This window comes from Acartia tonsa, chromosome 2 (genome assembly GCF_053477335.1).
Source record: "Acartia tonsa isolate MP-2025a chromosome 2, ASM5347733v1, whole genome shotgun sequence".
Taxonomy (NCBI): Eukaryota; Metazoa; Arthropoda; class Copepoda; order Calanoida; family Acartiidae; genus Acartia; species Acartia tonsa.
In genome coordinates this window covers 491,823-506,501 of record NC_137261.1, presented here as the reverse complement: position 1 = coordinate 506,501, position 14,679 = coordinate 491,823, and the positions used below count along the sequence as shown (strand labels likewise).

General features: G+C 40.7%; 1 protein-coding gene across 1 annotated transcript in view; it reads left to right on the top strand.

The window, feature by feature from the left end:
• The window catches only part of LOC145333551 (zwei Ig domain protein zig-8-like), a 61,512-nt gene that overhangs the window by 21,827 nt on the left and 25,006 nt on the right, over nucleotides 1-14,679 (top strand). Inside the window, exons 3-4 of the mRNA XM_080178718.1 lie at nucleotides 3,395-3,438; nucleotides 5,721-5,793. Of these exons, the coding sequence (XP_080034844.1) occupies nucleotides 3,395-3,438; nucleotides 5,721-5,793 (117 nt within the window). The remainder of the gene's footprint in view (nucleotides 1-3,394; nucleotides 3,439-5,720; nucleotides 5,794-14,679) is intronic.

The following is a 14,679-nucleotide window of genomic DNA, read 5'->3' as shown; positions in this document are numbered from 1 at the left end:
TTTAAAAACAGCTAACCATTTCAAATGGTAGGACGGATCGACCGACCCTAATTATAGTAAAGCTTTGTTTTTGATGATATATAATCAACCAGTAAACAAATTAAAGAGAAAAATAACCAAGACATTTCTGTACTTGTCTGTCAATTATATCGATATATCACTTGGATGTTGCGCCAGATTTTCATGTACTCTTATAAAGTGATACTAGCCGCTGGCTAAACTAATGATACCCCAAATCCACTCTATCCCTACCCCTCCTATTTGATGAAAGGACATACCAATAAATGATGTCCATGTTAGCAACCTAAATAGACGACAAATTTTTGCCTGTCATAATATCCACGTATGTCCTATATCCATTGTTAATTAAAGGTACTCTCAGACAGAGGGAGGCAATTAATTGTATTATTTTTAATACATTACCGTTTCTGCAAAATTAGTTTTATAACAGTAATTACGTCTTTCGTTTTTCTGATCAAGTCTTTCTCGTTAATGGATATATTGACAGGGGAAAATTTGTCGGCATTTAGGTTGCTAACATGGACCTCATTTATTAGTCAGTTCATTTATCCAGTAGTCGGGAAGTGGATGATGTAAAGGGGGTGGATGGGAGGTACCATTATTTTGGCCAGATTTGAGTATCTTTTTATTATAGTACATGAAAATCTGGTGCAACATCCAAGTTAAAATATATCGATTATATGGTGTATATGAGCATTAATTGATAAAATAATTAACTAGGAGAATTTCTTCAGAAAACCTTCCAGTTAGTCGATCTATTTGCCATTTTCAAGTTTTTAATTTACCAGTTGATGTGCGCTTAGCACCCAGTCGATCTGTATTCAAAAAGATGGGTAAGGAAAGAAAAGTAGCCATAATCCATAATCAAGTTAAATAAAATGGTTAAACACCATTCTGTGGCCTATATAAAGCTTTCCTAAAATCAAGAACTCATTTAATTAAAAAAGTTATTAAGCTAGAGACAAAAAAACCTTACTACTTTATATAATATGAGGATGAGGATAACAGAACATTGATTGGAACATCTAAATGCATGGTACAGAAATCAGTGTTGCGGAGCCGGAGCTGGGAGCCGTGGAGCCGCCATATTTTGCTGGAGCCGGAGCCGTAATTTTTGTTAAAAAACGGCTCCGGCTCCGGACTAGATAAACAAAGAGATTTTTTATAAATTATAATTTGGTAACTCTGTTTTGTCATGTGCAAATGCCCCTTTTAAGTTTTCAAGTCCATTTTTATTAAAAATTGAACTTTTAAAACCTTCAAAAGTAAAAAATAGACGTGGGGAAAAAAATATGTCGAGTTTTTCTTGATTTTAGGTCGGAGCCGGAGCTGGAGACGGAGCCACCATCATCACAGACAGCTCCGGGGAGCCGGAGCCGGAACCGGAGCCGCACCAAAATCAAACGGCTCCGCAACGCTGATGTCAGAAATATAGAATGACTTTGTCTTTTTTTTTAATGCACAGCCACAATAGAAATAAACTTCTGCCCAGTAGGGTGCACAAGGTTTTGACACTCCCCTGCAATGCAAAATCTCTACCCCCTGATTCTACCGTTATGAAGCTGTATAACTCGAATGTTAAACTTCAATAGATTTGTTAAATATGAACTTCATAAAAATTTGCATTAAAATGTATTTAAGAATAACATTAACCCTGAATATATTTAGAAGAGAGAGAAAGAGAGAGAGAGTGAAAGAGATAGTGTGAATTGATAAATCCATCCTTTGACATCATTTAATATTTCATGTGGGTGTCAAAACTAATCATTTTCTCGTCTCACGTGTGAAAATGGATATACTATTATTTGGATGTTGCACCAGATTTTCATGCACTCTGATCAAGTAATATTCCCAATTGGCTATAATAACTATAACCACCCTATCACCTACCCTTCTGCTGGATTTACGATCTGACGAATAATTGAGATTTATGTAAGCAACCTAAATTGAAGACAATGTTCCCCCTGTCAGTATATCCACGTATATTCTATATCCATTCGTGTGAATAATAAAAGAATTAATTTTCAAGTTCACAATGTACTTAAATCTGCATTAGTATAAGATAGTATATTAGGAGCAGACAGCAGAACCATTGATCTAAAGGGATAAAACAATGGCCGATAAAATGATGTACATACCCAATGCTGATACACAAACTTACATCTTCTGTAGATTGAAATTATTGGTTCAAACGTTTGGACACTCAACATAATGAATCAACAAATATAAATTTATAAAGTCCCCAATGTTGTTCAGCGAAATTATAAAACTTTTGGGTATGCGTGTTAATAATAAAAGAAGAAATAAAAAAAAATAAAAAAATGTTCAAAATGTGCTTAAATTTCCATTAGTATATCAATATACAATAATCTTTCATTATATAACGAGCAGAAAAATTAAGGTATCATATTTCCATTATGGCTTCGAAACCGATTAATATCTGCTGGATTAGAACCGAATCTCAGCCATACAGACAAATAATGTTTTGTATTACAGGCAATTTTTCACTAATAATAAAATAGAATCTCCTCAAGGCTAACAAAATTGGTTTCAAATCTTATAATTTTTCATTTTGATATCCGCGGAAAGCTGTGTATTTACTTTTTCCTTTTATATATGATTATGATACAACAAAACTGTACTATGTAGGGCTTTTATCTGAATAAAGTTCTCTTTATACTCTGGAACTAAAGAACCTTTTATATTTATAACAATAGTCTTTTATTATTTAGGTTATTTAGATACAGAATATTTTCTTTACTTTGACTTATCCCTTTAGGTCCCTGACTATGTAGGGCTTTTATCTAAATAAAGTTCTCTTTATACTCTAACTAAAGAACCTTTTATTTGTTATAACAATGGACTTTTATTATATAGGTTATTTAGATACAGAATCTTTTCTATACTTTGTTTATTATTTGAATGCACATTGTATAACTGATAGTCCAACTGACTCCATTTTCGTCAAGGATAAAAAAAGGAAATTTTTACAGACAGAAACTTTTGTTTACATTTTGTTATTCACTAGATACGGGCTACAAAATTTGAGACGAATTTATTCGACGATATAATTTGAAGAAAGCTAACTGTATTAAAAGAATTTCGTAACTAACTTAATAATGTTTGTCTTATGCTTTACATTACACAAGGGTAGACTTTTTTACACGATTTAGTTTACCCTGGAAAATTTTTATCCTAAAAAATGCGACAATTCATAGCTGACTCATAATACAAACAAAATTTAAAAATTCTGCCCTTACGTAACAAATGTGTACGCATTTTCAACCAATGAGATCTTTTGTATGTTCCTTTAGTAATCTCCTATTGGCGGAATGAGACAATATGTCTCTTGAGTAACTCTATTATTATTCAGGTTATTGATACAGAATCTCCTCCATACTTTGTGAATACAAGCAGGTAAACCATGGAGTTTTTTGCCAGGGCACGGCAGCCAAGCGTTGGCCGCGACTAAGCCTCAAATTCAAACCACTTTGATTGCTTTGAAATTTTTATTGAATAGATAGATTGTCATATTTGGGTCAGGTTTAGACTTACAGCTGATTTTCAAAATTGTAAAAGATTGATTTCCCTGAGTCTTACAGGTGGCAGACGTGCCTCTGCTGAGTCCTGGTTTTTGTGTTCAAAGCTACTCTAGAAGTATATTTGTTTGTGTGCATTTAATTTAGAAACTATCTTTGCGGTAATTATTTTTTACATTGGAATAGAAACATTAACATTAAAATTACTCAGTAAAATTGAATTGTTAAAAGTTTTAGAAAAAAATGTTAAACAAAATAAAATCTTAAAAAACTTTTAAAAGAATTGCTCAAAATCCAGGAAGTTTAAAAATATTATTTGCTCTGAAAGATCAGATTGTCATGTTACACTTTTTATTTCTCCATGTAAGAATGATTAAGAAGAATAATCGATAAATTGTTAAGTAATTTTCTTTTGTTGCGATGGGGAGATACAGTTATTTAACCCTTTCTCCCTCTAGTATTTTACTCTAATGTTATTGAGATCTTAAGCTTCAGACAAATAAACCTTACTCCTTTATATAATAGGATTGACATTGCTGCTTTCATTTTAGTATATTGTTGTATGAATTTATTTATAAGTTTGAAACCTTTGGCATCAAATTGAATTGTTGATGTTCTGGTATTTGACTTTAAATATAATAAACTTTTCTCACCTTAGTAAGAATGGATACAGATTTATTTTTTTAGCAACGAAAGGCTTTTATTTTTAAGATCCGACTACATGCTATTAACACTAAACGCTGCACCCCTATCATATCAATTAGGGACTCTGTATTAGAAGAGGTTAGAAAAATAGCCTAAATCTTTCCCTGGGTCTATGTAAAGCTTTCTTAAAATAAAGACCTCAATCGGTTCAGTGGTTATTGAAATCTTAAGCTTAAGAAAAAAAAAACCTTACTACTTTATATAATATGTTACTAGTAGTTGGAAGTTTCTTCATCTGGTTAAAAAAGTCGATAACAACATGGTTTTTCTTTGAGTATTCTAGCCCTTTATTTTTTTTTTATTAGCGGTTACGTCCCTAGATTCTAAAGGAAGTAGGGTCGTAAAAAGCCTTGAACAATCCAAAGACCTATTAATTGAGAACCTAATGATAGGATTTTGATGTAGCAAAGTTTATGTTATGCCATTTCCAAATGTTTTGTCCATAGATCTTTTATCCAATATGTAGTTTAAAATTGTTGTCACTGCAAAATGTCAACACAAAATTCTTCAAATTTTCACAAACTTTGTTTTTCCAACTATTATCAAAAAGATTCAATGGAAAATATTTGTTTATATTTTGGTAAATAAAATAAATTTATCTTATATTTCTGTTTGATAAAAATGTTCCTATTTAATTTACTATATATTATCCTATTATTGCTTTAAAGGATTCAAAATGCAAAGACATACATTTTTCAACTCTTATTTTATACATCTTAAATGGAACTGATGATCTATTTAGTAGTGAATTAATTGTGTTCCATCAATTAAATATTAAAAAAATAACTTGTGTATATATGTATATAATCCTAAAATCGCTAACCGCTGAACCGATATGATTCTCCTTTAGAATGAACCTTCTTATAGATCCCGGGATGGTTTTAAGCTGTTTTTATATATAAAAATAGTCGTATGGTTTTAAGCTATTTTTCTGCCTAAAAATTTTCCATCGAATAACTCTAGATACTAGGGACGCAGTCGCTAGTTAATATGTAAAGTAGTAAGGTAAAAAAGTATTATAATAGTTACTGAACCGATTGTCTACTCCATTTTAGGGAAGCTTAACGTAGGATAGTTTTAGGCTATCATTTTTTAAGATTTAAGTATTGTTAGGGCTTTAGGCTATTTGTCCCGATTTTGTATTGGTACTTTGAAATCAACTCTAGCTTTGGATAAACACAGCCAAGTCCCTACAAAAGAACAGAAAGTAATTTCATTGTAGACGAAAAGGGTCTCCGCCACTTGGGCCAGGTAGTTGTCTGGATTACACATCTACACTGAACTACGTAAGTGTATCAAGAGTCGGTCATGTGACGTCATGAAAATGAGAGATTATCCATCTCTTTTTTAGGGGTTTTATTTCCCCCTTCTTCTCTCAGCTCTCTCATTTTTATGACGTCACCTGGCTGATTATTGAGACGCTTGTCCAATTACCTGAACTATATTTATTTTTAGAACGATTGTTTATACCACTGTGGGCTCAACAGTAACGCTAATATGCAGAGTTAGAAATCTTGGCGATAGATCAGTAAGTTTTTTTTTTCAAAAGTGATGTTTTCTATAATTAGGGTATTTCCGTTCGTCCATTACTGTTCACGGTTGGACCCTCAGATGTAAAAACTTTATTTTTAGTGTTTGGCCAAAATGAATTAGCAATTGTATCTGTAAGTACGTCTAATAACACCCTTTGCTATTTTTAAAATCCTAGAAATTTTTTTTTGCAAGAAAATTGCATAAATTCCCAACCTTTTTTAGAACCACTACATAACTCGAGTTTTAAAACTTTTTATATAAAATCCTTTTTACAAAAAATATCAATAATTACTGAAAATTAAACCTGAAAGAAAAAAAATCTCATTACACGTGTTAATTTGCATGTTTTAGGTCTTTTTTTTGAGAAAAGTATAACTTCCACATTTTTGACAATATTTTTTTTTTTACATTTCAAAGTAAAATATAATAAAACTTAAACGATTTTTCTTGAATTATCAGTTGAAAATTTCATTAAACATGCAATTTAAGTGATGAAAATTTAATAAAACCATTTTTTGAATGTTTAGAATTACCAATTTTCTATATTTAAAACAAAATGTTAACAAAATTTAAAAGCATTTTAACATATAACTTCAAAAATCAATAACATTTTATAAAAAAATGTTTCAAAAAATAAATCATTAAAAGGTATTAAAATGCATTTGAAATTACTTAAAATTAAAAAGAGAACATCTTTTTACACTGTATTCTGTGTAATAGAGTTTAAATGACATGATTAGTGAATGAAATATTTCCTAAACTCATTAAGCCTTTTTTTGACTGTATTAAAAATAATTTATTTTGTTTTATATTGTTTTTTTATTCAAATATTTGACAAAATTTTCCCTACGTCAATAAAATAAAGTCAGTTTTTTACTGTTTCCAGGTTTTTCTTTATAATTATAACAATTAAATATAATATAAATCTTTATTATCTTTTATTTGAATTATCATACACATTAAAATGTAAAGTATAAGCTAGAATAGTGTGGTATCCGCCGAGGATAAATGGCAGACACCGGAGTTCAATTAGATTACGGCAGTGTGACAGACGTGGACACCTTACTATAGAGAAGCTACGCTTCTCTAGCATTCACTAAATAATAATCAACATCTATTTCAGTTGTCACTTTATTGAAGGTCTAAGAGTTACTAAAGTTGTACAACATAATATAAATACATATGGATTAGGAATAAAGATAGTTAAAGATAAATCATACAAGTAAAACATAGATAATTGCAATGGTTAGGTAGATAGCTAGATAGCCCATGGAACAGCACAATAGGTAGATAAGCATAGAGGGGTTGAGTGGTAGGTCTGGGTACTAAAGAGGGAAGGTTTGATGATTACTGTGACAACAACAGTCTGTGTGGGGGGTGATTCTATCAGGTGAGGGAAGGCTTAGATCCTTTATCCTCAGGGTTGAGGTGGTGCTGATAACTTGGTGGTTGAAGGGGAAGGTTCCGGTGCTTAAGATGGGAGAGGGAGGGGTAACACCCCTCCCTCCATTTGCAGGACAACTGAGAGATGAAATCAATACCGTTATCTGACATATTTTCAGGTGGCTTTACAATTGTAGAATAACAGGATTTAGCTGGGTGCGTAGCATCACTATAATGTCTTGGTTTCTGCATGGTCCAGAGTTGCCGCATACCACAACTCTCCCCTCGGAAGGCTGGGAGGGGTTGTCTGCACCGCCAGACTTCCGACAGTGGTTGCGGCCTTCAGTTTGTTGTCCTTGTGGAATGGGTCCGCCAGGATACCAGCTGCTGAACGGTGGTGGACTCCAGCCCTCCCCAGGTCGAACGGAATCTGCTATATCTGCTGGAGTAGCTGGTCCTGTTGGATGTTCTGGCCGTTGGATGTGTACCTCTGAGGCCACCCTGGCAACCTCCAGGGGTGGCACAGCACATGAGGGGGCTTGGACCAACAGCCGCCTGGTATACACCTCTTCAGGTTTCTCTACTGGGCTGGTGGTCTCCATCGTGTTGGTCACCTTGCTGCTGGCAGGCTGGCTACTGGATGCAGGCGCAGCTTCTTCGCCCTCGGGGCTGGTCAGGTTCATTCGGCTTCCAGGGTCTCTGTCAACGCGGGCAGGTGGTGGTTGCCATACTGTAGGAGCGTTGCCTCCCTCAGGCTCATCCTGGACATTGGCAGGGTGGTGCATGGCAGTCAGACCTGCGGGGTAGGGGAAGGTAACAGTCCATCCCTTATGCCGGAGGCTGTCTTGGATCTGCAAGGGTGGCTCCGCTCTAGTTGGCTGGGAGACAGGCCCATCCACGGCCACTGCTACTGGTGGACTGGAGGCACAAGGCTCCGGATTTCCTCCCCTAGCCTGAAGGGGTCCAGGCACATCGTCTCCATCTTGGGCAGACATAATTGTTGGGGATCCTCTACTTCTATGGTTAGGCTCGGCACTTGGCGCATCTAGCTGAGTTACTCCCCAGGCAGCGGTCAAAGCTTCTTCAGTTTGGCTGGTAATGGCTGATATCCTGGTTCCTGGGGCAGATGCAGGGGGCGTAGGCAAGTTTGACCCAGCCCAAACTTCCTGGTACACCGGTGCAATACAATTACCCTGGCTTGGTTGAGGGAGGTAGACAGCTGGATGCAGTTGAGGGTGAGGGACAGCTGGACTCTCCCTGCTGGCTGGGGGCTCTGGCTGGCTGGGGGTGACGGGTGTCACCCCTTCCTCTAGGGCTGCGGGCTCAATCCGGGGTCCAGGTATCTCGGTGGCGGCGACGGTTGTCGCCCCAGGCACCAGCGTGGGGGCGCTGGATAGCACCCCCCAGTCTTCACAGGGGTCCAGGTCTCTCGGTGGCGGCGACGGTTGTCGCCCCAGGCACCAGCGTGGGGCGCTGGATAGCACCCCCCAGTCTTCACAGGTGGCGGCGACGGTTGTCGCCCCAGACATCAGCTTGGTGGTGCAGGGAAGCACCTCTCGTTCCTTCCAGGTGGCGACGCCGGTTGGCGTCCCATACATCGACTCAGACTCGCTGGCTAGCGCCTCTTGCCTCTCCCACTCGGCGGCCGCCAGGGCCTCCCCGTGCACCGTCCCGGTGGCGCTGGGTAGCGCCCCTCGGCTCTTGCTGGGGGTGACAGGGGTTACGGACACCGGTCCCCCGTGGTTGAGGCTGAGGTCCAGGCCAACCCGGTTGGGTTCAGCCGCTCCTCCCAGCACGTTGATCCTGGCCACTATGGTCCCAATCTGAGACACAGACTCCTGGGTAGCCGCGGCCCCAGCGGCGGCAGCTGGTTGGAGTGACGGCTGGGCATCTCCCTCCAGGTGGACCTGGGTGTCAGACTGGTTGCAGGCAGGTTGTTGGGCGGCCTGGTGTTTCTTCATTGCCTGGTCCCAACCGGTTCTACACTTGGCGGCTGTGTGGCCGTTGAAGCGGCAGCGCCCCTTCGTCCAGCTGGGTCCCTTTAGGCCGGCTTCCCCAGGGTGTATCAACCTGCCAGGTCTCTCCTCCTCCAGTTGGGGCACCAGCTGACCAACAGGGTCTCCCCTACTAGGGGTCAGGCGGTGCTGGGCTGCTTGTGGTGGCTCCTTGGTTACATTCAGCCTCCTCCCCATACACACAGGTCCCTTCCATCCAACAGCGGCTCTCCTCTCCTGGGTGGCGAGGCCAGCCTTGGCCTTAGCTTCTGCAGGTGCTTCTCCACATGAGGGATCCTGCCTCTGGGTACGCCAGGTAGTTGGTAGCAAAGGCCGTTGATGGTGCCAGTCGGAAGGGGGGCTATGATCTCTGGGGGGTTCCTGTGGCCAGTGTGTGGACAGGTACCCACAGTTGAACCAGCAAGGCCCAGAAGATGCCATACTGATGGTAGCCTGAACTGTATTCTGGACTGCCAGCAGGCTGTTGGTAGCCACCTGAGTTGGGCCAGAGTTGCCAGCTGGTATTGCGTCCCTGCCAGGCTCCGTCAGCTGCTGGTGGGGAGCCCCTGCGGTGGTTCTGGTTTTGGCAGGGGGTGGCCTTCTTATTGACTTCCCTAGTTGGAGCTCTGCATCCTGGTGGGCCTCCATCTTCAGCAGCATGGGGGGACTTGGCTGGGACATGTGCGGTGGTTCAACAGAGTAGAGGCATCTGGTCTTGGAGTGTGGGGGAACAGCCTCACTGCTGCTGGTCAACCCTGCTCCCTTCGTGCTGGGTAAAGCCTTCCACTGCAGCAGGTCACCATTCCCCATCCTTAGGCCGGTCCCCAGTCGTTCCATGCCTGGGGGCTCCCAGGGAGGCTTGGGTGGCGGCTCCCCCACCCCCAGGTACGCGTCGGGCATCTGGGTGAAGAGCCTATTCCCCTGGGACAGCTCCCCATCCTCCAGCTTGGTGAGGCCAGCGCCAGGGAGGACCTTTCCACCCCAGAAACAGGTGGTACTGGCCCTAGGGCTGGGCCCCTTTGGAGTCTCGGTTCTGGTGGTAGTGTCCATCTTGGGGCTGGCCACTAAGTCTCTGAAGCTTGTCACCTTCTCATTAGGCTCAGTTGCATCGTTCAACACCCCCAGGAGGACACCTACAGGTTCAACAATCCCCAGTCCAGTATCGCCATTTCTCGTGCGTTGAGCACCAACTGAACAGGAGCTGTGCAGCGGACATTCAGTCACCCTTCCAGACAAGGGCATCTCAGGGACCAGGGGTCTGTGACCTGGCATGTGTTTGATGTTCACTGTACTCAACACAGTAGGCCAAAGTAATAACAGAAGCAGTATCTTGTATGAAGAAGCAGAGAGTGGTGGGGTACAGATGTTGGTGGTTCTGGTCCAAATGAAGACTTCTGTCCACCACAGTGCCAGCAGCAGGCCTAGGCACACAGTTAATGCCCAATCAGGAATGTCTTCTATTGCCGCACGTCGGGCTAGGGGCTGACAATTTCTTATCTTGTAGATATAGGGGCAGAGTAGAGTAGCCGCGCCGCAAGGAGGTTCGAGCCGGCTCACCCCTAGTATAAATACTATAGCTGTGTAATTAGGGTGGTAGTCCACGTAGCCGTAGGCTCGGTCCTCCTGGCTCAAGAGTTTCTGTGGCTGGCGCGTCCCCATGATAAGTAGCAGGGGGTTGGTCTGTTGGTGCCAGCGTCTTGTTTAACTGTTGAGCCTGAGTTGTTCTCCTTTCCAGTATAGCTCTTGATTTCTGTGATAACCAGCGGATCTTAGCTTAAAGATAAAAGGGAATATGTTAGGTATCCCTAGATGTCTCTAGGAGCGTATCCGCTAGTAGATATATGGATAGGTAGGCTATCTATATATATATATGGCTACACTCCCATATATATATATATACGTGTATAGGAATATCCCCAGAGCTAGCTAGCTTTCCTCCTTGCTCCAAAAAAATCACGCTTCTCTGTGTATAGTTCACAACTATGAGGGTCGATGGTCCAGGTACACACCACCACTGCCCAGTGTGGGGCATCAAGTCAGGCTATGTCCACAGGGTGGGCGTACTTTCGTTCAGTTACCATATCAGTTTCCAGTGTTGTATGGTGAGGTTAGTATTCACTTACTTGCATGATACAAAAAAACAACACTATTTATCACTTGGGTATTTATATATACATATATTTGTTTCACTAACCACTCAGCTTTGAAGTAGGGTTGGCAGGGCTAGGAAGATGTTGAGGGTCTGAGCGGGTTTAAGGAACTGGTTTAGTTTTCCTTATCACACTGTGGATAGGGAGGGAGGAGCTTGCAAGTTTTTCTCCTAAAAAATATCTCTGTTGTACGCTATAGAGTGGCCCCTCTCCTGTGTGTGTGTGTGTGTGTGTGTGTGTGTGAAATCTCCTTTCCTTGCAGCGCGCTTACGCACCGTCAATCCGCGCACACAGGTAAAACGCGCACTTATCCCTCAACTCGCTCTCTCGTTGGTCCGCTTTGTCCGTTGAATTTTATGATATTTCCGCACTCCGTTGCGTTACCCGTAGATGGCGCTCTGTGTTCCCGGTCACTAGCTCCACACCATGGGCGGACTTAGTCAAGTGTGGGTAGGAGGGGGGAAGCGCGTGAGGGGACGGGGTAAATCCGTCCGTTCCCCCTGTGAGGAAGGGGGGAGTGCTGTGGGTTTGAGGTAACTGTGTGATGAAGTAATGGTGCCTTTTCTCCTTAATCCTAGGCTTATCTGTGATGTCACCTTGATTGTATTTCCTTCAGTGGAGAGTGGGCCCCTCCCTTTCCTCTGAGATAAGGGGTGTATTGTTGTTGTGCTGTAGGCTTGAGGTGATTAGATTGTGTATCAGGGCATTTGTTATATTACATCTAGCTTCTATTTTTGTCCTTATCACAATTACATAACAGATTTGTTTACCAACCCTGTTCTATTTTTAGTTGTTATCACAATACACAATAAATCCAAGCCTGTTCTATTTTTAGTTTTATCACAACACAACAAATTGTTTGCCAATCTTTGCTCATAAATCTATTGTTTAGCCATCACACCAGGGTGGTAATCCCTGCAATGTGATATAATATCTGTTTTTCTAGATGGGTGGCTGCGTTGTAGCCTCTCAGGATACTTGGAGTTGACGTAGTTTTCTCTGCTTTGGTGCACTACACTCGTATGTTGGCTCGCAGCTCGCAGCTATGTGGTGTGTTTCAGCCTATCGGCGGCAGGGAATGTCCCGTCCTGCAGCGCCGTATATCCGAATCCGACTGTTGGCGGCAGGGAATGTCCCGTCCTGCTAGCGCCGCTGGTTCGAATCCTTGGCTTGTTTCAGTCTATCGGCGGCAGGGAATGTCCCGTCCTGCTAGCGCCGCTGATCCAAATCCGGCTGATGGCGGCAGGGAATGTCCCGTCCTGCTAGCGCCGCTGGTTCGGATCCTGCTATCTCTTGCAGTAAGGTTGGCCTATTTTCAGCCGTTTGCACTTATTTGGCTTGTTTCAGCCAGTCCCCAGGCCTGTTTCAGCCCTTTGAGCGCTCAATTCTCCGTTAGATGTCGGCGCTTCTCGCGGTTCTCCGTCAAGTTTCGCTGTTTCACTTCCACAACTGCCGGATGCAGAGTTAGACCTTGCTATCCAGGGTGGGTAATTCAGGTTGCTTGTGTCAGTTTTTCCAGTTTTGCTTCCACAACTGCCGGATACAGAGTTAGACCTTGCTATCCAGGGTGGGTAATTCAGGTTGCTTGTGTCAGTTTTGCCAGTTTCACTGCTGGGAGTACCTTAGCCTCAGCTGCGCGTCTGCTCTACACTTGTGGTTTGCCGTAATCTCACACAGCTGTCACCAAAAGTTGTGGTATCCGCCGAGGATAAATGGCAGACACCGGAGTTCAATTAGATTACGGCAGTGTGACAGACGTGGACACCTTACTATAGAGAAGCTACGCTTCTCTAGCATTCACTAAATAATAATCAACATCTATTTCAGTTGTCACTTTATTGAAGGTCTAAGAGTTACTAAAGTTGTACAACATAATATAAATACATATGGATTAGGAATAAAGATAGTTAAAGATAAATCATACAAGTAAAACATAGATAATTGCAATGGTTAGGTAGATAGCTAGATAGCCCATGGAACAGCACAATAGGTAGATAAGCATAGAGGGGTTGAGTGGTAGGTCTGGGTACTAAAGAGGGAAGGTTTGATGATTACTGTGACAACAACAGTCTGTGTGGGGGGTGATTCTATCAGGTGAGGGAAGGCTTAGATCCTTTATCCTCAGGGTTGAGGTGGTGCTGATAACTTGGTGGTTGAAGGGGAAGGTTCCGGTGCTTAAGATGGGAGAGGGAGGGGTAACACCCCTCCCTCCATTTGCAGGACAACTGAGAGATGAAATCAATACCGTTATCTGACATATTTTCAGGTGGCTTTACAATTGTAGAATAACAGGATTTAGCTGGGTGCGTAGCATCACTATAATGTCTTGGTTTCTGCATGGTCCAGAGTTGCCGCATACCACAATAGCACTTTTTTCAACGAATATTTTAATGACATTATATCAAAATAATTCCTCTTAAATATCACACAACATATGATTGGGAAGTATAGCCATTTCTTGGAGGTATAATATTTACAAAAATACCATTTATTCTGTTTTTATCAGAAGTTAAAAAAATTGAACAATTCTAAAACAATGGTTGGCTGTCTAGATATTGAGTACACTAAGACTTCGGCTCTGTTCTATTAAAATAACGTTGCAAAAAGAGGGGTTCTGAAAGTAACTTACCTAATTTTTTTTAAAGAACCAACAAGTACTGTCAGTATCTTTTTTCTTGTAATCTAGCAGACAATCAAATCATAACACAATTTTCATGATAAAATATTCAGGTTTCTACTTCACATTTTAAAAAATATACTGATCAATAAAATGTTCAAAATTTTACTTTGTACTAATTGAAAAAATATGTTGTAATTCTTATTTTAAAGTTACATTTTTATCCCTGACAAAATCATAGACGACTTTTAAAGGCATCTTATCTAAACTTTTTGAAGAAAAACTTAAAAACGTTAATTAAGTATAAAAACTATTTTCTTCGATTTTTCTGAAGTTATTATCGCATTCTATGGGTTTTTTATTATCATTTACTTATATCGAAAGTGCCAAACATTGTACCCTAACTTATTCATTTAATAAAAAACCAACCGTGTGTTAGCTCTTTTCGTTCATTTAGACATGTTATAATTGCCCTATTGATTTCAAACTTTGCATGTTGATTCCTATAACAGTAAGGTACGATTTTGAAAGCGTAGCAATTCTATAATGATTATCACGGAAATACCGTATGTCCATTAAAAGCATGTACAGTTTAACATTTATGACATTTTTATGTGATTTTATTACAATTTTGTTTCGGCCTATACATCTATATTTTGCTTATTCAGTTATGACACTTTACAAGTGTTATTTGTTGTTTGTTTTGCCGTTTCAAAGCTTTGCTTTTATGGATGGTG